Source organism: Microcaecilia unicolor, chromosome 13, assembly GCF_901765095.1.
Source record: "Microcaecilia unicolor chromosome 13, aMicUni1.1, whole genome shotgun sequence".
NCBI classification, from domain to species: domain Eukaryota; kingdom Metazoa; phylum Chordata; class Amphibia; order Gymnophiona; family Siphonopidae; genus Microcaecilia; species Microcaecilia unicolor.
In genome coordinates this window covers 88,804,984-88,829,169 of record NC_044043.1, presented here as the reverse complement: position 1 = coordinate 88,829,169, position 24,186 = coordinate 88,804,984, and the positions used below count along the sequence as shown (strand labels likewise).

The 24,186-nt window shown below is 44.1% G+C and overlaps 1 protein-coding gene across 3 annotated transcripts in view; it reads right to left on the bottom strand.

Annotated features, from left to right (window-relative positions):
- The window catches only part of VPS13D (vacuolar protein sorting 13 homolog D), a 386,590-nt gene that overhangs the window by 239,045 nt on the left and 123,359 nt on the right, over positions 1-24,186 (bottom strand). For all 3 annotated transcript variants that reach the window (XM_030185614.1, XM_030185615.1, XM_030185616.1), the window contains exons 34-39: positions 23,979-24,134; positions 20,212-20,428; positions 15,871-15,945; positions 10,434-10,640; positions 6,224-6,313; positions 3,453-3,593 (exon numbers count right to left, since the gene is read on the bottom strand). In XM_030185614.1, the coding sequence (XP_030041474.1) occupies positions 3,453-3,593; positions 6,224-6,313; positions 10,434-10,640; positions 15,871-15,945; positions 20,212-20,428; positions 23,979-24,134 (886 nt within the window). The remainder of the gene's footprint in view (positions 1-3,452; positions 3,594-6,223; positions 6,314-10,433; positions 10,641-15,870; positions 15,946-20,211; positions 20,429-23,978; positions 24,135-24,186) is intronic.

Genomic DNA, 24,186 nt, shown 5'->3' with positions numbered 1-24,186 from the left:
AAGAGAAGATCCTCAAATACCAAGAAATGCAATTGGAGACCAAGAAAATGTGGCCAAAAGACACAGAAATATTTCCTATTGTGTTGAGTGTCGCAGGCCTAATAAAAGCAATTTCCAAGCACACCTCGATACGTTGCCAGTGGGGTTCATTTTCAAAGCACTTAGACTTACAAAGTTCCATAAGTTAACATAGAGGCATATTATCAAAGCACTTTGGGAGGCTAAGTTCCATAGGTTTCTATGGAACTTTGGGAGGCTAAGTGCTTTGAAAATGAGCCCGATAGTAACCTATAGAACTTTGTAAGTCTAAGTGCTTTGAAAATGAGCCTTATATTAACCTATGGAACTTTGTAAGTCTAAGTGCTTTGAAAATGAGCCTTATATTAACCTATGGAACTTTGTAAGTCTAAGTGCTTTGGAAATGAACCCCATGGTAACCTATGGAACTTTGTAAGTCTAAGTGCTTTGAAAATGAGCCCCATGGCAACCTATGAAACTTTGTAAATCTAAGTGCTTTGAAAATGAGCTCCATGGTAACCTATGGAACTTTGTAAGTCTAAGTGCTTTGAAAATGAGCTCCATGGTAACCTATGGAACTTTGTAAGTCTAAGTGCTTTGAAAATGAGCCTCACATTAACTTATGGAACCTTGTAAGTCTAAGTGCTTTGAAAATGAGCCTTATATTAACCTATGGAACTTTGTAAGTCTAAGTGCTTTGGAAATGAACCCCATGGCAACCTATGAAACTTTGTAAATCTAAGTGCTTTGAAAATGAGCTCCATGGTAACCTATGGAACTTTGTAAGTCTAAGTGCTTTGAAAATGAGCTCCATGGTAACCTATGGAACTTTGTAAGTCTAAGTGCTTTGAAAATGAGCCTCACATTAACTTATGGAACCTTGTAATTCTGCTTTGAAAATGAGCCTTATATTAACCTATGGAACTTTGTAAGTCTAAGTGCTTTGGAAATGAACCCCATGGTAACCTATGGAACTTTGTAAGTCTAAGTGCTTTGAAAATGAGCCCCATGGCAACCTATGAAACTTTGTAAATCTAAGTGCTTTGAAAATGAGCTCCATGGTAACCTATGGAACTTTGTAAGTCTAAGTGCTTTGAAAATGAGCCCCATGGTAACCTATGGAACTTTGTAAGTCTAAGTGCTTTGGAAATGAACCCCATGGTAACCTATGGAACTTTGTAAGTCTAAGTGCTTTGAAAATGAGCCCCATGGCAACCTATGAAACTTTGTAAATCTAAGTGCTTTGAAAATGAGCTCCATAGTAACCTGTGGAACTTTGTAAATCTAAGTGCTTTGAAAATGAGCCCCATGGTAACCTATGGAACTTTGTAAATCTAAGTGCTTTGAAAATGAGATCCATGGTAACCTATGGAACTTTGTAAGTCTAAGTGCTTTGAAAATGAGCCCCATGGTAACCTATGGAACTTTGTAAGTCTAAGTGCTTTGAAAATGAGCTCCATGGTAACCTATGGAACTTTGTAAGTCTAAGTGCTTTGAAAATGAGCCTCACATTAACTTATGGAACTTTGTAAGTCTAAGTGCTTTGAAAATGAGCCTCACATTAACTTATGGAACCTTGTAAGTCTAAGTGCTTTGAAAATGAGCCTTATATTAACCTATGGAACTTTGTAAGTCTAAGTGCTTTGGAAATGAACCCCATGGTAACCTATGGAACTTTGTAAGTCTAAGTGCTTTGAAAATGAGCCCCATGGCAACCTATGAAACTTTGTAAATCTAAGTGCTTTGAAAATGAGCTCCATGGTAACCTATGGAACTTTGTAAGTCTAAGTGCTTTGAAAATGAGCTCTATGGTAACCTATGGAACTTTGTAAGTCTAAGTGCTTTGAAAATGAGCCTCACATTAACTTATGGAACCTTGTAAGTCTAAGTGCTTTGAAAATGAGCCTTATATTAACCTATGGAACTTTGTAAGTCTAAGTGCTTTGGAAATGAACCCCATGGTAACCTATGGAACTTTGTAAGTCTAAGTGCTTTGAAAATGAGCTCCATAGTAACCTGTGGAACTTTGTAAATCTAAGTGCTTTGAAAATGAGCCCCATGGTAACCTATGGAACTTTGTAAATCTAAGTGCTTTGAAAATGAGCTCCATAGTAACCTGTGGAACTTTGTAAATCTAAGTGCTTTGAAAATGAGATCCATGGTAACCTATGGAACTTTGTAAGTCTAAGTGCTTTGAAAATGAGCCCCATGGTAACCTATGGAACTTTGTAAGTCTAAGTGCTTTGAAAATGAGCCCCATGGTAACCTATGGAACTTTGTAAGTCTAAGTGCTTTGAAAATGAGCCCCCATGGAGCTCATTTTCAAAGCACTTAGACTTACAAAGTTCCATAGGTTACCATGGAACTTTATAAGTCTAAGTGCTTTGAAAATACGCCTCTATGTGTATTACATCTTATGAATTCCAAAAAGAAGATCTCTTGGCATGATACAAATATAAAGTGGAGAGGAGAAGGTCCACTACGTATAGAGGTATATATAGAGAAGAGTAATGTGACCAGCAAGGCTCTTCCAAAAACACCAGGAAGACGGATATGTGTTGGAGAAAACTGTTTGTACAGCGATCACTGCGATCTTGTTATAGCTGCACTTCGCGTCTTTTAAAGTTTGCCAGTGCTATAGATTTTCAAGCGCATATACTTCCACTTATTACACAGAGTACTCCTGAGGCAGGCACTTGGCCGAAACACTGTGCCGTGTCAGGTATTACAAGAACAAGAATAAAGTTTTCTCCAACATATATCCATCTTCCTGGTGTTTTTGGAAGAGCCTTGCTGGTCATACTACTCTCTGTATATACAAATATAAAGTGAGCATTAGCAGTAAATTTGAGAGATTATAATCATATTCCACATAACCTGAGACAAGTACCCTGAGAGACACAGTGACAGTGGGACTGTAGTTCAGCTCTTTCAAATGCTTGGCTTTAGTGTTCTTTTTCTTTATTTTACTGTCTCTGCCCTGGCAGTTTCTTCCTTCTCCTCCTTTTGAGCTTCCAGTTTAATCAGAACTGGCCTCTATTGGGCAATAGAACTATGATTCTTTAACTCCACTTTAAGTCCACTCAAGTGCCATTGCCCAGTAGATGTTTCCCTTTTTTTTTTATATAACCTTTTCCACCCCCTAGTCAGAACGCTTATTCTCTCTGGGATGCAGTTTACATGTGCCCTAGCTCTAAGCCAATAGATATCACCTTTGAGCAATGGTTGGGAATCTCCCCTACATCCCCCCCCCCCAACCCCTCACCTGTGGCTGTAAATGCTGCCTTTGCAGCATCCTCGGCACTAGCTGACTAGGGAAGTGAAAGACTTGCTCAGGAATCAAACCCAGCCTAATGTACTTGTTGCTGAGCTCTAAGTGGTAATAATATTAAGTATAAATTGTCCATCATAAGAAGGTAACAGGTGCCATGTACCTATTAATACAGAGGTGATGTTGACATCCAAGCGATTCTTTGCCTTCATGTCCAGCTTCAGCCGGGGAGGGTGGAGAAACGTAGCTGCCTGTCGTTGCCAGGAGAGTGAACAGGGCCACGGTTCAATAAATGGCTCCCAGCCTGAAAGAAAACAGAAACCATGGCATCTTTTGGGCAGTCATCTGAAAGCTGTGTCAAACACTTTTTATAAATGCCAATGTCCAGTGAAACGAGACTCATGCTGTGTTCCTTCCAAGGATTTGATTATATTTAACTATGAGGTCTATTCTTTTAAGTCTATAAAATTCAAATACTGATTACACAGTACCAGACAGTCAACTAAACGAGCACTGGAATTTACCCAATTTATCCCATTACTCTCCTCAACTCCATCATGCTATTTAGTTTAACAACCTATTCTGACTAGCCAGGTCAGCTATAGCTTGCTAAAGAATGTATTCCCAGGTGTGCGCTTTTGTCTGGTCGCGCATACAAATTTTGCGCTAATCACCCCGCTCTCCGGCAGCTTCAGTGCATTCCAAGCCAATCTGTGAAGCAGCAGCCAGAGCTGGGGATCGAACTTCCACACAGTATGAACAAGAGACTTATTCTAATACCCGTATAGCGATGCACCACCTCATAAAGATAAAGTAGTAACGTAGCTGCAAGACTTATCAAACCCAACAGCAAAGCAAAACTACATCTATGGATCTACACTGTAAGAAAACCAGACATAGTGGAAAAAGAAAAAAAACCCACCAGAATGGCATTAATCACAAAGGTGCCAGTCAACCCCAAGCAATTACTCTGTGAATTGAATGGAGAAAGAGAAGATCCTCAAGAATCAAACAATGCAGTCCAAAACCAAGAAAATGTGGCAGAAAGAAACCAAAATATATTTCCCGTTATTTTGGGCGCCACAGACTTGTTGAAAAAGAATTTTCAAACACACCTGGATAGGTTGCCTAAACATGTTACATCTTGTGAACTTCAGAAGGAAGCTCTCTTTGGCACCATGCCAAGTACTATGGTGAGCGTTAGCAGTAAATTTGAGAGACTGAGACCGTACTCCACATGCCCCGACTTTAGGAATGAGGTTCGTTTCTGTCATAGTTTGCGCAAAACTAATCCATTTGGAGAAATTGCTCCCTGAGACAAACAGGGCTGGTGTGCTTCAGAGAATCGTATGTGCAAAAACGTCAAGCCAGAAATGCAATGATGTGAAGCTGATGTGGCCTGAGAAGGGACACAGTGTTCACAGGTGGTGAAACATAATGGTTTGGAAGTGGCCAGGCCCAGTGCAAACGTATTTAAGATAGATTCTCTTGGATCTATCAAGAATGAACCCAGGTACAAGCTACTTTTTACAACTAACAGGCAGAGTTGATATGTGTACATTCATTTGTCCTTGCTGTGCTGATAAAGGGGTCTTTTTACTAAGCCCCGCTAAAACTTGGCCCACTCTTTTAGCGCATGGGTTGCTGACACAGTAAAATGGCTGCTTTTCAATTTGGGTATAGCAAAAGAGAGGGAACAAAGTGCAAACTAAAGTCCAAACAAAAAAACAGCACCATGGGCCTTTAAAAATGGAACACAGTTCTTTAATGAATAAGTCCATCAATGGGCCACATGCTAATTTCATAATTAGTGTGTGGCCATTACCGCGACAGCCCTTACTGCCATCTATTTAGCAGGTCGTAAGGGCTCCTGCGTTAATCAGGAAGCTCATGGTAATGTACCTGCGCTACCTGATCAGCGCAGGGCACGCCTACTCTCTGACCACAGACACTCCCTCGTGCACCAAAAAAAAAAAAATATTTTTTTCAGCATGGGATTAGCGTGCACTGATGGGCACTCTAGCAGTGCATCCTATGGCAGTGCTTTTTACCGCATGATAGACACGTGCTAGTGCCTAACGCAGCTTAGAAAAAGGGACTTAAAATGTGAAATACAAATTTATGGGGCAATATTCAGCCCACGGCAGCCAGTGTTGGTTTGGAGTTTTTTTTTTTTAACCCAGACTCCTGTGGGCTGATGCAGACCCAGATATCCAGGTACTAGAACTGGATATTCAGGACCTTTTGGCTGCCAGAATGTATCCGAGTCTGGCTGATATTCAGTGCCAGCGCCAAGATAATTAACCAGGGAAGTAAGACAGCATAAAAAGCAGTCCTAATTACGCCTGGTTAGTTGTTTGGTACCCGAACAGCTGCTGGGTGCACCGACACTCTGCCCCCAGACTGCCCCAGCCCTAACTGCGGAGTGTTTGTCACACAGTTTTGGAATGCTTTACCCAAGGCCCTGAAAACCATGAACAATCTAAACAGCTTCCGCAAAGCTTTGAAAACACATCTCTTCAACAAAGCCTACAAAAGTCATCCTCAATGAAACAAATCATTCCTTAAACCACCCAAGTACACCAAAAACACCTCTCACACGACCTTACCTAACACCTTTCCATCTAAATCCTCTTATACCTCAGCTTATGGTCAACTGTATTTAAATCATGTAACGACTTTATCATAACCTTACTCTGTAAGCCACATTGAGCCTGCAAAAAGGTGGGAAAATGTGGGGTACAAATGCAAAAAAATAAATAAATAAATAAATATGGTGGAATTTGACCTCCATAAATAACGCTCACTTTGAGGATGAACAGGAGTTCACCTTATTATAACACGTCTGTTATAAAATAGGTTCAATGCAAGGAGACTAATTGCATTCCCCCTACTCCTAAAACTGCAACAATAATATACCGTATTAACATTTACCTGAAAGCTCCCGATTATAGTAATCTCCTGACAGGGTAAACTGAGCACAGCCTTCAGGGCTGCATCCCACATGCTGACGGAAGTTCAAACCTGTAATACATAATAATTGTTAAAACATCTTGACCCTCTTTCAGTATGTTGGTTCTGTTTAATATTCATACTCCATGTCTTCTGTTTCATAAGATGGTAAATTAATTTTGCTTCTCACTTTGCTGCATCCTCTGTATTCACTTCAGCTATGCTGCAATTCCCTTATTATTAATTTACAGGGCACCTGCTCGGGTGCACATGCAAGCAACTGAACATAAACACATGGAGCTGAAACGACAAACACATTTCACAAAGTACAAGCCAGAATTCACTGCAACTATTTCACCCAGCTTTTTGTTTTGCCTACTTTGTATCATCAAAGTCATCAAAGTCACTGTCCTTCCAAAACCCTGCAATTATGGGCTCTGAATTCATCCACTGGAACTGTCACTCTTAAGTAATAATTACGATTTATTTCTTCCTCCCTTCCCCACCCTATCACCCAGTGAATCCAGAACCATCAGCTTCAGTTCGACCCAGAGAATAGAACCTCCAGTGTACGAAGCGTGGGGCGGTGAAGGCAGCAAAGGGGTGCGCTGAGCAGGCGCTCGGCTGTTGGCTCTGCTGGTTTCCTGCCCCGGAACAGGAAGTCAACGTCGACGTCAGACAGGGCAGGGGACCAGCAGAGTTGACAGCTGTGCGCCTGCTTGGCACGCCCTCCTGCTCAGAGGAGGGGGGGTGCTTCATTCAGGGAGGAGTGCTCTGCCCCAGGTGGTACACTGTTCAAAGAAGGACAAACAAACATTTGCAAAACAGGTGGAAGAGTAGCCTAATATTTCAAATCCCGCTGATCTTGGGCAACTCACTTAACCTTCCATGACCTCAGGCACAAACTTAAATTATCCCCCCCCCCCCCCCCACACACACACACACACACCAAAATTTGAAAATGCCTTGGGCCCTCAATGGGGAAAAGTACTAACGTGGCCAACAGCAACACCATACAAGGACCATCTCTAATGCATTTGTTACAACTACTACTTATTTCTATAGCACTACTCGACATACACAGCACTGTAAACAAACATGTAAGAGACAGTTCTTGCTTGAGAAAGCTTACAATCTAGTCAAGACAAAGAAACAGGAAAAAGAAGAAATTAGGTCTTACCTGATCATTTTCTTTCTAATAGTCCGTCCCACTATTCCAGAACCTATAGGGATAGCTATGTCCATCAACCAGCAGGTGGAGATAAAGAACTGAAAACTGAGCTAAGACGTATCTCTCTTGGCATCCAGTCCAGCTCCTCAGTATTTACGTAGTTAAGCAGTAAGGACAATATTCAGAATAAATACAACCACCTTAAACAACTCGCTACCCTAACACTAGCCAAGCAAACACATGTGGACCTCTCTCATCTCTGGACAACCTGTAGAGAACAAGAGATATTCAGAGGCTGCTCCTCACTGCCAGTTGGCCCAGACAATATGGTGCCCGTTCCAGTGTTCTCCTGCATCAAACTGTACACTGGCCCTGTCAGAGAACCTGAAGTCCCCGGCATATTCAGATGCTGCGCCAAATCTGAAGGTGTGCTGCTGCCGTTTCCTCCACATCCTGAGAGATTCCCAGCTTTCATGCACTGCAACACCCCAATGCCGGCTGGCAGGTCCACGGGAGTCGCCATTCATCCCAACTATCACAAGCGCCACACCACGCAGTCCCAAGTGGTGAGTCAGGGTCTCTCCCCTGCACCAAGTAGAACTTGCAGCCCTCCAAATGGTTCTGAGTCAAACCACTCTCAAACTTATCACTGCTGGCTGCACCCTCCAAGCTCACAGTCTCCGCAAGTCTTGCCACAGATGAGACAGAATAAGGAGAGCACCACAGGAAACAGGGGAGAGATGAAGGGAGGGTAGAAGTACATTCATGGGGCACCAGAGACAGGGATCTGAAGGTGTCCAGACATGACTGCAGACTCAAGCCACCCACAAAGCTCAACTGGGGACCAGAACCAGAGGCTGAAAAGTGTGTCAATCCACCTGCTGGAGAAAGAAAATACTGAGGAGCCAGACTGGATGCCGAGAGAGATAGTTCTCTATCTCCACCTGATGGTTGATGGACACAACCATCCTCACAAGTTCTGGAATAGTGAGAAGCTACATAATAGAATAAGGGATCACGTAGTTTCATTTATTATAGGAATGATTAAAACAGGTGAATAAGGGGTTAAGAGTTAAAAGTAGCTTCAAAAACATGAGTGTTTAACCTGGATTTGAGTAGGGTCAGAAAAAGTGCATGATATAATGACTCACAAAGTCTATTCCAGGTGTATGGCGCTTGGAGTCTGGAGTTGGCAATGGAGAAGGGTACAGATAAGAATGACTTACCTGATGGATGGAATTCCTAGGGAGGGGTGTAGGGAGAGGGAAGAAAACAGAGATACTGAGGAGCTGCTGAATGAATGCACTTTTAAGTCAGTAAGAGGGTTTTGAACTGAATATGGAAATGGATAGGGAGTCATTGAAATTACTTAAGGAGAGGAGTTATGTGAATGCAACTACACTGGCGAAAGATAAGTCATGCAACAGAATTTTGAACAGATTAAAGGGGAGAAAGATGGTTCAGTGGGAGACCTGTGAGGAATAAGCTGCAGTCATTTAAAAGGGAGATGATGAGAGTGTGGATAAGGATCTAGTAACGTGTTCAGAAAGGGACAAACACCGGTGCTGTTATAGAGAAAGAAATGCCAAATTGTAGAAGTCTGTTGGACGTGTGCAGAAAAAGAAACAGAAGTCAAAGGTTACCCCAAATTTATGAGCTGAAGAGATAAGGAGGATGACGCGTTATCCATACAAAACAGAGAATGGGGGAAGAGGAGAGGTAGGTTTACAGGGAAGGATAAGAAGCTTAGTCTTGGCCATGTTTAGTTTCAGATGGTAGTGAAACATCCAGGCAATAATGTCAGACAAGCAGGCTAAGAATGGGCCTGGATTACTGATGAAATTTCTGATGTAGTGAGGTAGATCTGGGAGCCATTAGTGTAAAGATGGTACTGAAAACCATGAAAGATCCAGAGCATTACAGTACTGTGTCCACCTAGTAGTGATCAGATGTATTTATTTATTAGAATTCAGTTCACGCCTTAAGCTGCAGCTCAAGATGAACAACATTCAGGAACAGTAGGCATTTTCCTGTCCTAGGAGGGCACAATCTAAGAAATCCTTTTACTAAGCTGTGGTAAAAATTAATGCGTGCTGAGTGCAGCAAAAATAAAAAAGGCTTACCACGGGGCGTGTTGAGGTGTTCCCACGGTAATTTTGCCATGCGCGCACAGGAAGCAGGTCTTGGCATATTCTGTGCTAATCGGTTAGCATGCCTACATCGCTATATGATAACCAATTAGCGCATGCTTAGCACATGAGACTTTACCATCTACAGAATGGGTTGCAGTATGGGCTCACATGCTAATGGAAATATTAGCATGTGGCCAGGGGTGGCCCGACCATTAGGCCACTTGAGGTAGGGGCCTCAGGCGGCATTCTTTTGGGAGTGGTATCTCTCCCCTGTTCCCCGATTTAACCTTCTTTTTACATTTTTTAAAAGCAGGTGGTGACAGCAATTCCCATACGCTGCCCTGCTGTCAGCTCCGCCTCTTCCCTTTACTGCGGCTGACACTCTCTGAGGTAACTTCCTGTTTCCTCAGAGGCAGCTGAAGTAGAGAAGAGGTGGGTGCCGGCAGCAGGGCAGCCTAAGGGAATCGCTGCCATCGCTGGCTTTTAAAAAGCATAAAAAGAAGGTAAAAATCGTGGAGGAAAGAAGGGGGGGGGGGGGGCAGCATCTCAGCCCTGCCTCAGGCAGCATCTTGCTTTGGGCCATCCCTGCGCATGGCCATTAATACTAAAAAATAGTCTTAGCGTGTGGAAATGACCCGCGTAAGGATGCGCTAAGGCCACTTTTTACCACAGTTTAGTAAAATGGCCCCTGAGTTTGTTTCTGAGACAATGGAGGGTTAAGTGACTTGCCAAGGTCACAAGGAGTCACAGTGGGATGTGAACCCGCCTTCACTGGTTCTCAGCCCACTGCTCTAACCAACAGGCTACTCCTCAGTGGTACAAACAGGAACTTCATCACATAATCCAGAAGTAATTTCCCTGCTAGGTAATGAAACAGGTCAGTACTCACGTGAAAAGGTCAGTTCTGCCAAAGGAACATCACAGTCCATGCAGTCATCAATGAAACAAATGCATACGCTTTCTGCTTTCACCTCTAAGCCAGAGATCTTACGAACTGACACATCCCCGTTCCCATCCTTATCACTAGAGCTCACTGAATGTGTCTTAATAGTTTCAGCATTCTTAAACAACCAAGTAGCAGCTTTGTTCAACTGTCCTGCAAAGAAAGAAGCAAATGTTACTGCTGGACTACGTAAATTATTCCAGCAAATGTGCAAATTGAAAGCTATGCTATGGTATTTGGTTCTTATAATCCACTAAATTCCATTTAGATTCAAAGCGGATAACATCCCTCCTTTCAGTACCCTTCTCCACCACTGCCAACTCCAGGCTCCGCCCTTTCTGCGTCACCTCACCCCATGCTTGGAACAAACTCCCTGAGCCCATACGCCAGGCCCCCCTCCCTGCCCATCTTCAAGTCCTTGCTCAAAGCCCACCTCTTCAATGTCGCTTTCGGCACCTAACCACTACACCCCTTCTCAGGAAATTTAGACTGCCCCAACTTGACATTTCGTCCTTTAGATTGTAAGCTCCTTTGAGCAGGGACCGTCCTTCTTTGTTAATTTGTACAGCGCTGCGTAACCCTAGTAGCGCTCTAGAAATGTTAAGTAGTAGTATTACATATAGCAGTGATTTAACCAGAGCTGAGATTGTGATGTCATAATGCCTCATTCCACCAATGCCTAAGAGCCAACCTCATCAGTGATGTCACAATGGCTCGACTGTCCTATACTTGGCCCACTTCCCCCCTTAGTGTGAAGAGTTTCAGTCTCTGGTATCCAGAGCTGAGATTGTGATGTCATAATGCCTCATTCCACCAATGCCTAAGAGCCAACCTCATCAGTGATGTCACAATGGCTTGATTGTCCTATATTTGTCTCACTCTTATCTATTAGATTGTAAGCTCTTTGAGCAGGGACTGTCTCTCTTTGTTAAATTGTACAGCGCTGCGTAACCCTAGTAGCGCTCTAGAAATGTTAAGTAGTAGTAGTATAACATAAAAAGAAACCCTGCATGTCTGGAGAATTGCATCAGTATTTCTTATCCCACTAAGTCAAATCTTATCTGAAAATATGTCTTTGCAGATTTCCAAAATACAAAATATATCTGAATTTTCTGAATCCTTAAGGGTAAATTATTCCAAATTTTTACACCTTGAACAAGAAAAAGAGGACTCTAAACAAGATTTTTTTCTGAATCTTTCTAACTTAACGGATGGTTAAGCTTTAAACGTTCTTTCCAAGCTATGAATAAAAATGGTGAAAATTCAAGATAATGGACCAATTGTTTGGAATTATCCCCATATAATGATTTATATAAAACTAGTAAAAAGGCCCGTTTCTGTTTGAAAGGAAACGGGCGCTAGCAATGGGTTTTTTTGTTTTTGGTGAGACAGAGTGTATGTGTATGTGTGAGTATGGGTGTGACAGAGAAATAATGTGTGTGTGTGTGTGTGAGACAGAGTGTGTGTGACAGTGATACACAGAGATTGGAAGACTGGTTGTGTGTGAGAGAGAGCGTGTGTGTGTGTCTCCATATCCTTCTCCTTCCGCTAAGCTGTTTCAGGACCACAGTGGTGGGCATTGAAACAGAGTGTGTGAGAGTTTGTGTGTGTGTGTTCGAGACAGTGTGTGTCTCAGTGACACACAGAGCGTGAAAGACTGTGTGTGTGTGTGTCCCTCCTTCTGCCTGAAGTGCAGTCCCCCCTTTCTGTTAGAAGTTTGGCCCCCCTCCCTCCTGTGAGTGGCATTGTAAGGGTGCCCCCCCCCCGCCCGTGTTTCGTTTTTGAATTCCTTTTCCTTCTTTTATCCAGCGATTGTGCTCTCTTTCCCATGCCCTCCATCCATCCATCTGCAACATTTGTCCTCTCCCCTTCCCTCCCGTTCTGTTCTCTCACCCCCTCTACATGTCTTTGTCTGTCTCCCCTTCAAGTTCCAGGCCCCCTCCCCTAAAGTTTCTGCCCCCTCCCTCCCTTAATTGTACCTGCTCGCTTAGACGTTGCACTGCTGTCTGTGAACCTCATCCAGCTTGCGCTGTTGTTAGTGCTGCAAGATCGGGAGGGCGGTTCGGGGCGGCGTGAACCTCGACCAGAGAAGGCTGCAGTTCGTTGTAGCTTCTTGCGCAGCCTGCTGAAGGCTTTTTTGTTAGTGCAAGTCCAGAGAGCGTTTCGAGGCGGCGGTATGGTGTGCGGCAGGTTCGGGAGGGTGGCAGTGTCGGGGCGGCGCCGCGGCGGTATTCTCCTCAGGTGGGCGGCAGTCTCGTGCGGTGCGAGCGTTCTGAAGGCGATTGTTGAGCACGGTAGAGCACGGCAGGTTCGGGAGTGCGTCTGAGCCTTTTTGTTTGTTTTTCCGTTTTTTTTTGTTTGCGTGTGCCAGCAGCCAGTTCCTCCAATCAGCTGGGTTTTTTGACGTCATCGGGTTCGATGCTGCCTAGCAGACCACCTCCGTGCGAGGGAGCCACGGTCCCAAGCACATTAGAATGTTAGAGGTGAGTTTTATGATATAGGAAGATTTTGCATAGTCTACATCATAAAGGTGCCTCTATACACTGGGCCGGTCTTAGCAATTGCGGGGCCCTGTGCAGACCAGTTCAGTGGGCCCCCTGCCCGTACCTGCCTACTCCCCTGCCTGCACCCACGCCCACCACCATAAGCCATAATGTATCAGTTTAAAAGGAGATTTAGAGGTCTTGGAATCCCACCTTACCCCATACCACGTTTCAGTAGAGAGCAGCAGACAGCAGCAGCAGTTTTCATATTCTGTAAGCTGCCGAGCCCAGAGCCTCCTTGCTGCTGCATCCTGCCCATGTGGAAGCAGGAAGTGACATCAAAAGGGGACGCAGCAGCGAAGAGGCTTTGGGCTCAGCTGCTGACAGGATATAATAATCGCTGCCACTGCCTGATGCTCTCTACTGAAATGTGGATGCACGTTAAGGTATGGAGCAGGGAAGTGTTCTGAGACAGTAGGACAGACGTGCCAGAGATGCGGGGCCCCTAGGAGCGCGAGGCCCTGTACGACTGCCCCTGTCTAAGACCGGCCCTGTCTATAGACACATCTGCTGAACACTGGAAATTAAATACTTGGTGGGTCATGGATTATATCGAGGTTCCTGCACAAGGAAAGAAAGTGAGCATTATCATTCTGTTTCTTAAGAATCTGCATGTTGAGAATAAATTAATTCAGGTGGACCCAGAGGGTTGCTATATAATAGCTCAGTAGTTGACAGATGGGACTTCATTTTTGTTAAGTAATATAAACACTTCCAATGTTTATAGTTGCACATAAGTGAATGATTCTTAAAGAGAGGACGTGCCTGCAGTGATGTGGCCAGCTATTTTTCAAATGTTGTTGTTGTGGGCTCTGATTGTACTGGAGTTTGAAGTTACCCAGGAGTTACTGATTTTGCCTCCAGTCTTAGCCAGGAAGAAAAGAGAGCAGGACCTCTTTGCTGAGGCCCTTTGAAACGTTATATTTGATAATTTGTGAGCAGCTATATGTCCTGATCTTCCCAGGAACTATTTAGATAGTAAACAAATATTTATTTAGTTTTATAATTGATCCATATTTCAGTTATCTGTTACTATTTGCATATTTTCAGTTCATTGTTCTAATTGTTTGCATGACAATAAACAATTTAGTTTATTGCCTCTGCTTGTCTGGACTAATGAAGAATCATGGTGGTTTGTGTGTTGGGTCTGTGAGTGCTTTCAAGGAACGGTAGGAGCACTGGGAGTGAGGCCCCAGTAACCTAGAAATTACTGGAGATAATCTGAAAGCAGGAGACTTGCCCAGAAGTGGTTGAGACGCAGTCAATGAGAGGAGGGTGCTAGAGTAGAGCACAAATAGCAGGTGCATGTGGACCTGAACTGTGCTGGGGACAGACCCTCTAAGTGACTGTGGGATAACCCCAGGCAGGTGGCTAGGTGTTTTGTGACTACCATTTCATCTAATTGCCTAGCCTGGGTGCTTCTCTATAATACAGCAGAACCACAAGTGGGTTTCATATGGGTAAAACAGGCCGTTAAAAAATATTCACCCTATTTTAGGTACTTTGGAACATGTTCATCATGCTGGGCTTTCCACATTGCTTATCAGCTTTGACGCTGAGAAAGCATTTGATAGGATTAATTGGTGTTTTCTCTTTGAAGTCTTATGCGTCTACAGCGCTGACTGCCTCTTTGAACAAGCGATTAGAGCATTGTATCAAGCACCCACAGCTTGGGTCTCTGTTAATGGAAATCCCCGGCAGGGATATCTGCTTTCTCTGATCCAATTTGCATTGACATTGGATTCTTTGATGCAGAAGAACGAAGAGGGGGAAGAGATGTTGGTTTCCAACAGGGGGAGAGGCAGTGCAGCTAGTAGTACCAATCTTCCACGGAGAGCCCTTACCCAGGTTCAAGCCAAACCTGACCATGGGGAGCTTCTGAGATCTGGGTGTCCTCCAGCTTCTGAAACCATTTACTTCACCAATGTAGATATTAGTAGAATTCAAGAAAGAATCTGCTTTTTATAACCCAGACCCCCCCCTCCCATTCAGTAGAGTACCGGAGGATTCCTAAAAATCTCAATGAGGTGGTGAACGTGAGAGCAGGGAGTCCCTGTGCACACTAAGCTTTATTTTCTTTGAAATTACATATCAAGCGTCTTTCTTGCTTGATGTGTAATTTCAAAGAAAATCGAGCTCCTGCTGCAGTGACTCTTACTGGCCCAAACGGAGAAATTAGGTCTTACCTGATAATTTTCTTTCCATTAATCCTTCCCATTATTCCAGAACCTGTGGGATAGTTGTATCCATCAACCAGCAGGTGGAGATAGAGAACTGAAATTGAGCTGAGACATATGTCTCTTGGCATCCAGTCCAGCTACTCAGTATTTACGTAGACAAGCAATAAGGATAAACTCAGAATAAACAAAACAACCTTAAACGACATGCCAACCTAACACTAACCAGACAAGTAAACATGTGTGGACCTCTCTCATCTCTGAGCAACTTGTAGAGAACAAGAGATATGCAGGGGTACACACTTAATTTAGTGCTTCATATCAATACTGTGCAGCACCCACAAATTAATCACCCAGGAATGTCATCTGAAGTGAGGGGAAGGGCAGTGAAAAGTGGGAAAAAGTCAGAAGGAAGAATAAATCAAAATTTATCACAATTCATAAGCAAAAATTAGAACGGGGAGACTAGAAAGTAAAAATGTCTAGATCAAAAAGTGATGATATTAACCTAGACCCTATGAGGAAGGGGCATGGGAAGTGAAAGTGGGTCCGCCCCTTTCATGCTATTCAGAAGTCACAGAATACCAAGTAGGTGACAGTTTCATTATATGTCTCTGCAAGGTATAAATCTGTACTAAGGGAACTCTTTATTTTTAGAGTTACCTTTACAAATCAGGAGAGCCTTGCGACAGTCCTCCAAACTGAAGCCCAGTTCCTGTAAGCGAGCCAGCTGCACCTCTGGAGACAGAAAAGGTTTGAATAAAGAATTAGTTTCTACTAATATGTATTTTGGTGCATAGTGTTATATCAGGACAGAAGCTTTTATTAATTCCTCTTTTTTTTAATAACTGAAATTTTATTAAAGCATATAAAGAATAACACAACAATACTGTAAGAATTTTTCACATTCTCACCCTGCAGGTGCATGTGGCTCCTGCTATGCAACAGTACTCAGACACCAAACTGAAGCCTAATCTTCCCCCCTTCCCCCACCAGTATCAATCCAGTCACTGTAACCGTCAGGGGTTGCACTGTCACTAGTGTTGGAAAATCTTTCATTGTTGTTCAAATGGCACCACTCAATGACCCTGGAGGGCTGCGAGTTTACATATTTTCTACCAAGGGTCCATTTTTGTCCACTACCAACTTCCAAACCGGCATGAGTTGCTGCTTCCAGGTGGATACCAAAACTATGTATGCTGCAATTATCACCAACTGACAGAATTTATCCTCCTCATCCTCCAAACCGCTTATTAAGAAGTACTATATCTATAGTAGCATCCACTCTTTTACCCAATATTTGCGACACTAACAAAAATATCCTAGTCCAAAATCTACGGACATGACAACACTCCCACCAAGTATGAATGTAAGTACCAACTCCTCTACAGACCCTCTAACAATTTCCCCTACCCTTCCCTTGCATTCTATCCAATTGGACAGGAGTATAGTACAATCTCATGAGAACTTTATAACCATGTTCAACTACTGTAGTCGCCAAGTTCACTGATTTAACTTGTAGCCAGATCAATTCCCATTAGCATTCTCTAGCTGCCTGCCCAAGTCAGCTTCTCAAGCCCTGCTCCCTTCTGGCTATTGAGACATTTGTAGATTTGTGAGATCATCCTTTTTTTTGCAGGATAGGTCCCAATAACCTGTCAAAAGTAGTCTTCCTCCCCGAGTCACCTCCTCCAAAATTCCTGAACATTCAATTTAGTGGTTGACCTGCATCCTGAAATTTCTAACCTGCCCCGTTTAAAAGTCACAGCATTTTCCCACACAAACTAGCCCCCTCTCCGAAACTCCTGCCCTCTCCCTGGGTCAAACTCTGGAATGAACTGGAGTGATGTATACCATGAATACTTCTGCCCCTTTATCAACCATCTCCTAGAACTTCTTCAAACTCTCAGCGTTAGCCCTCGAAAGGGACCCCCATTCCTCCTAGCCTCCCCTCCACCTGGCAGCCACGGTAGATGCAGCATAGAGACATTCACTGTCCCTTCCTGTTCAAATCCACCTATTGCTTACATTTATTGGCCTTCCACTCTCACAGCACACAGCTGGGCTACCTGATAGTATTTCTTAAAATTAGGGACCACCAGTCCTTCCTGCCTCCAATTTCCCCACCAGGCACATTATCTTCCTCCCAACTCTAGGATGATGGCCTGCTCAAATGAAACTAGAAATTCGACTGTAGCTGCCAGACTCCCTCCCTCACCCAAACTAGCAAAATTTGAAACAAAAATAAAAATTGGGGCAGAATCATCATTTTCATTACCTCTACGCATCCCATCCAGAAAAAAACGGCCTATCCCACCTCTTCAACTCTTTCTGCACTTTATGCACATTGGGCCATAATTCAAGTCAAACAAGCTGGAACCCCATCCCCCCCCCAATTGGATCCCCAGATACTGTAAAGAAGAATGCACTCACTTAAATGGGTACCCATAAGGTATCTAGCCGTTCCTTGGGTAGGTTAACATTGAGCAGCTCTGATTTGGCCATATTTACCTGGAACCCTGAAAGACCACTCCTGAAGTTCACTCACCACCACTCCCAGGGAATCCCTCAGATTGGACAGAGTAAATAGATCATCTGCAAATAAACTCAGTTTGTATTCCTGGCCATTCATCCCCAAACCCCTAATCAGGGCCTGATCCCTCACCCGTTAAGCCAAGGATTCAATCACTAATGTGAATAATATAGGTGAGAGCGGACATCTCTGCCTCATCCCCCTAGATAACTGGAAGGGATCAGAATACCTATCATTAATTTTAAAACAAGCTAAGGGTGACTTCTAGATCACCTAGATCCACCCCCCCCCCCCCCTCAATCGAGGGCCCAGGCCCACTTTCTCCAACACATTAAACAATAAAAGCCAAGCAACCTATCGAAGGCTTTTTCCGCGTCTGCAGAGATTAGAACCATTCCCTGGCATGTTTTTGCCCTGTCAATCAAGTTTAGCACTCTCCCAATATTGTCTTCTACATGTCTTCCCAGTATAAACACCAACTGATCAAGGTGAAATAACCTAGGCATCCAACTCTTGAGCTGATCCACGAAAACCCTGGTAAAGATTTTAGTGTCCACTCTCTTATCAGAGAAATTAGCCTATATGATCTGCAAGATAAAAGATCTTTCCCTTTCTTTGGGAAGACTACCACCCCTGCCAGTCTCATAAAACAGGGCAATTGGTTGCCCCCTTCTAATGAATTAAAAAGAGATAAAATAGGTAGAATGCAGCAGGCAGAATAGTTGTGCATGTGTGGTGAGACTGTTGGAGTACCATTGTCCGCTCCAGGTCCACTGGTGACATAAGGATTCACAGTACTGACTGTCCTTGGAGAAACACATGTAGTTTTATAAAATGTGCATTTACGCATAATTTACACACAAATATTTACATCTGCACCAAGCAAGTTAAGTGTTCACAGCTTAATTTTAGCCAAAATAGCTACAGCTTTTCTGGTGCAATGTTATAAAGACACATGCCCCCCGCCCCCCCGATATTCAAAGGCATTTAACTGGTCAGGATCGGCACCTGGCCGGTTAAATGCCACATAGCCAGCTATCTGCCAATATTCAGCATGACATGGCTGGCCATGTCCTCCTGAATATTGGTGGCTAGCAGCTAGCAGACAGTCGGTTATATCGAGCGATATAACTGGCTATCCGCCGTTTTCGGCACATCGCCACTTAACTTAAGTGGCGGCATTTAAAAAGGAGATAGAGCAGCTTTTAAACCAGAAACGGGGGGAAGGCCAACAGTCGCTCAAAAGCGCATGGTTCGGGATAAGGTATCTTTCTAAGATATCACCAAAACAGGGAAGATAGGGTATCCTGAGGTTGAAAAAGAGACCATAGTAGATCGGGTAGCCTTAAATAAAAATAAAAATCAGACAAAAGATTGCAAATTAATATTGTCAACTACTAAGCATCATGTAAATAGGAACAACAAACATACTTATGTAACTTTAGTGGCCATATTTGGCCACGTGCAAGGCAGTCCTATCTTTGGCCGGTTTGGCTAACTTCTGCGTTCTGAATATCGGCCTCATAGGTACAAAACTTCTGTGCACAATATTTAACAATTCTGAATATTGCTTATTTGTAGTGTTTTTCCACATAATTTCCCCATCCCAAGGCCTGAAATTCCCTCCTCAGGCTCCAGTATCCTCCTCCTCCCAAGCCACTATCGCCTTGCTTTGCCCCCTCTTCCAATGGCACAGTCATCTTGCTCGGTTCCCCCCCCCCCCCCCTTCTCCATATCACACTGTCACCTTCCTCTGCCCCCCCCCCCATACACGCAATTGCTCTGCCCCCCCATGTAGCAGCACCTTGACAGAATTCTGCGCATTCTGCAGGGGTGGGGAGCTCTGCGATGCACAGTTGCAGAGAACTCCACCAGGAGAAATAGGTACCTTCTTGACCTCTCAATCTAGACTACCTGCTACAATACAATTGCCCTCCAAGGGGCTGATTTTCATAGAATAAAGCTACCCAACTAAAAAGTTAGAATGACAGATAGTAGTACAGTGTGGAAAGGAGTGGGGGTAACATTTTCGCTACCTCATATCACCGCATTTAGTTGCTGAAGAACTGAGCTGCTCCTGGGGTTAAAGAAAGATTTTGCTTCCCAGCACTGATCTGCAGAGTTAGGCTGTTGAAATGTAGTCTAATAACTTCAGCCAGACAAAACTGCAGGTCTAAGTCTTGATTGGTGAGATTTAGATTCATTTTCAGAAGGTTGCGGATAAAAACACTTATGTAAGATCACCAAGTAACTAAACTGGCAATTTCAGGTGTTCACAACAGTTATATGAAAATAATTAATCTCAAATTTCAAAAAGCAAAAAAATAACTCGCCATATGGAACTGAACTATAATCAATAGAAAAATCACACTAACCATCACTAACAGCAATTTAAATATTTCATTGCTAGGATGTCTATAAAAGGTACTCTGTCATGCAAAAAAAAACCCAGATTAGCAGCCAGTGCTCACCAAGGACAGGATCCAGTGTATGCCTAGCTGCTTCCCTGCAGTCTGAAGCTGGTACCAAGCTCTCAGTTGCCCAGGATGAATTAGACAGGCTGTCAGTGTCCATAATGGAAGATTCGGAGGCTGCACTGCTGGTCTGCACAGGAATGGACTTAGCAATGGCCAGAAATAACTGAACGTCATTATACGATAATCGGATGTCCAGCGTGTGCAATTGTACCTAATAAAATATAGAAACACTTAGTTTAAAAAGGGACATTTTTCAGTAAAAGAAAAATAAAAGATGAAATTACATACAAAAGCAGCAAGGTGGGAGCCACATCTGTCTTCCCAACACACAATAACACATTTACCATTGCTTAATTCTATCTAGTATGTGAAAACAGAAACAGGATCAGTATCGTGAAATAGGATTCCAGGACATATTTGCTACAACAATTTAAGAAAGCTTTAAAAACTAATCAAACCTATAAATGGCAAGTGACCGACTCACCTGCAAATGCACAGGAGAGACTTCCCTCTCTGTCCCGCCCCCGCGTCAAGACGTGATGACGGGGGGAGGGGGGCGGGACAGAGAGGGAAACTGCGCGGAAGGGGAGGGAGGGAACCGCTGACGTCGCTACCGCTCCCCCCCCCCAAGGTAGCCGCTACCGCCCCCCCCCCCGGAGTCGCCACCACCCCCCCCTTCACCCGGCCCGGGCCCTCTCTTCGTTATTCAACTTACAGCAGCGCCGAAACAGCAGCAAGCAGCTCAGCTTCAGCTCCCGTCGGCCTTCCTTCCCTGCCTGTGCCCCGCCCTCGCCGACGTGACGTCACACGAGGGCGAGGCACAGGCAGTGAAGGAAGGCCAATGGGAGCTGCTGCTTGCTGCTGTTTTGGCGCTGCTGTAAGTTGAATAACGAAGAGAGGGCCCGGGCCGGGTGAAGGGGGGGCGGGGGCGACTCCGGGGTGGGGGGGGGCGTTAGCGGCTACCTTGGGGGGGAGGGGACATGGGAGGTCTCAGAAGGAGGGGGGGCCTTGGAGCTGGGAGGGCTGGACTGAAGGGGGCCTTCCAGCTGGCTGGGAAGAAGGCACGGGGGGGCAGGGGGCCTTGGAACTGGGAGGGAGGGCAGGGGGGCCCTTACAGTTGTGAGGGAATGGGGCCCCTTACAGTTGTGAGGGAGAGCAGGGGGCCTTGGAAGTGGGAGGGAGGGAAGGGGGCCTTGGGAGCTGGGGGGGAGGGCCGGCGGGCAGGGGGCCTTGCAGCTGGGAAGGGGGGAGGACTGGAGCCTTGGAGCTGGGAGGGAGGGACAGAGGGGGCCTTGGAGCTGGCAGGGAAGGAGGATGGCAGGGGGCCTTGCAGCTGCAACGGGAGGGGGGCCTTGGGAAAAATAACATTCCAATACGCGCCCGTTTTAAAGGGCTTAACGGCTAGTTTGTTTATATATTTCAACATTTATATTGAAAACAAAACCAATTTAGCACATTCACCATTAAATACACAAAAGCCCAACATATATATAGTATCCAGTGAAGCGCAAATATTTCACACCATCAGCAAATGTTTTTCTGTTTTATCCCTATCCCCCTTTCTATGTATAATGTCCATATATTCATTAATGAAAATCACTACCATTTTTTTATCCGTCAGATATCAATCCGTTCTAAATGAATAACATGCATACTACAGACATCATTAACCTTATGATCTTCCCATCCCCCCTCCCTTCCCCCTGCTTCCCTACCACCCCTCCCCCCTACCCTGAGCATACCTGTGTGCTGAGCAAGCGTGTGTACATAGATGTGCTCCTCCTTGTGTTGTCTTTCTCTAATAACTCAATCAAGCGTGTTGAGGAATACAGACTTTTTAAAAAAATGTTTAGGTAAAAGCTCATTGTGTATTAAGACAGCAGGATGTTTCCTATTTAATAAGGTCTTTTTGAAGTTGTATTGGTATGGTTTTCCAAAGATGTATGCACTTATATGTCTTTGTCAGCAGACTTTTTTTTGTCATCTTCTTTTTTGTTTTTTAATCTGTAAATTTTTACTGTAAAATTTGTATAACAAAACAGTCAAAATAAAGATATCACAACGGCAACAATAAATGAACCCATCCCAATCCTCCGCCCCCTCAAACACCACCAACCCCCTCCATTCCCACAAGATCGCCAACTCTCCCCCATAAACCCTCCTCCCTACCCCCCACCCCCAAACTCTTCCCTCCCATCCACCCTCCCTCCCTAAACAATCACTTCCGGTGCAGGATACAACATAGCCAAGTGTGTCCATTCTTCCAATGTAGGGGTCATAACATCCCTTAAGCCGATCAGTCAGAATGGCCAAGTCTCTAAGACAAGCCACCTTTATTATTATTATTAACATTTGTATAGCGCTACCAGATGCACGCAGCGCTGAACACCTGACACAGAGAGACAGTCCCTGCTCAATAGAGCTTACAATCTAAAAATAATACAGACAGACAAGACAATTAAGGGCGAGGGAAGTACAGGGTGAGAAGGAACAAGGGGAGGTAACTGAGTAGTAGTTAGGAGCCAAAAGCAGTGGTGAAAAGGTGGGTTTTCAGCATAGATTTGAAAACAGGTAGAGATGGAGCTAGACGTACAGGGTCTGGAAGTCTATTCCAGGCATAAGGTGCCGCGAGGGAAAAGGGATGAAGCCTCGAGTTAGCGGTGGAGGAGAAGGGGGATGACAAGAGAGATTTCTCCAGACAGCGGAGTTCACGGGGAGGAATGTAGGGAGAGATGAGAGTAGAGAGGTAATGGGGGGCTGCAGAATGGATGCATTTAAAGGTCAGTAAGAGAAGTTTGAACTGTATGCGGAGGCTGATAGGGAGCCAGTGAATTGATTTGAGGAGTGGGCTAGTGTGGGTATAACGATTTTGGCAGAAAATAAGTCGTGCTGCAGAATTTTGGAAAGATTGGAGAGGAGAGAGATGGCTGACTGGAAGACCAGTGAGAAGTAAATTGCAATAATCCAAACGAGAGGTGACAAGGGTTTGGATAAGGGTTCTGGTAGCGTATTCAGAAAAGAAGGGGCGGATTTTGCTAATGTTGTAGATAAAGAAACGACAGGTTTTAGCGATCTGCTGAATATGCGCCAATCCAGTTCAGTGGGCCCAGATGTTTGTCTCCAAAACCCTGCAATAACACATTTAGTTGCTGCCAAACAAAGTCTTAAGTTTAACCTGCCAGCGATGGTCCGTTGTATTGTTCGGTCCTAGTAGGCAAGTTCGAGGTGTGAGTGGGAAAGATGTACCCAAAATTCGGGTCAGTTCCTGTACCACTCAAGACCAATATTGTCGTACAAGTTCACATTCCCACCAGCTATGATAAAATGTACCCTTAACTTGCACACACTGCCAACAGATGTCTGTCACTGTAGTGGGAAACATAGCTTTTAATTTCACTGGGGTATAATACCAACCAGTGATTACTTTATATGCATTTTCCTTAATTGACACACAAATAGATGATTTTTGTACTTCTCTAGCACCCGCCCACTTCTAATCACTCTGAGAAAGTTCCAGGCCTAAATCCTAATCCCATCGGTCCATAAATAGTCTTCCTTTTTTAATGTGTTATGTTTTGGTTTTAATGTTTTAGTTTTAATTTCTTGCACATGGGTGGATAATTTTATGTATATTTAGATGAGACACACATTTTAAAAATACATAAAGAAAATAATATCTTGACCACAGTGGTTATATGAATAACTTTATATAGAATATGAAAAACAGAAACTTGAAAAATAATGTCATTTCAAAGCTTTACCTCCAGTATAGGGGGGAAATCCTCACTGCTGAATGCATCCATCAGCCCAAAACCGCTCTGATCAGAAGATGTACCCATGAGCTCTACCTGAACCTGCACAGGATCAATGATAGAAAGAGCCGTCTCCTGCTCGTTCCCCAGGCGGCAAGAAAACACCTAAACAGTCAAGAATACAATGACAACCAGAAAACATCTTACATTGTGCTCA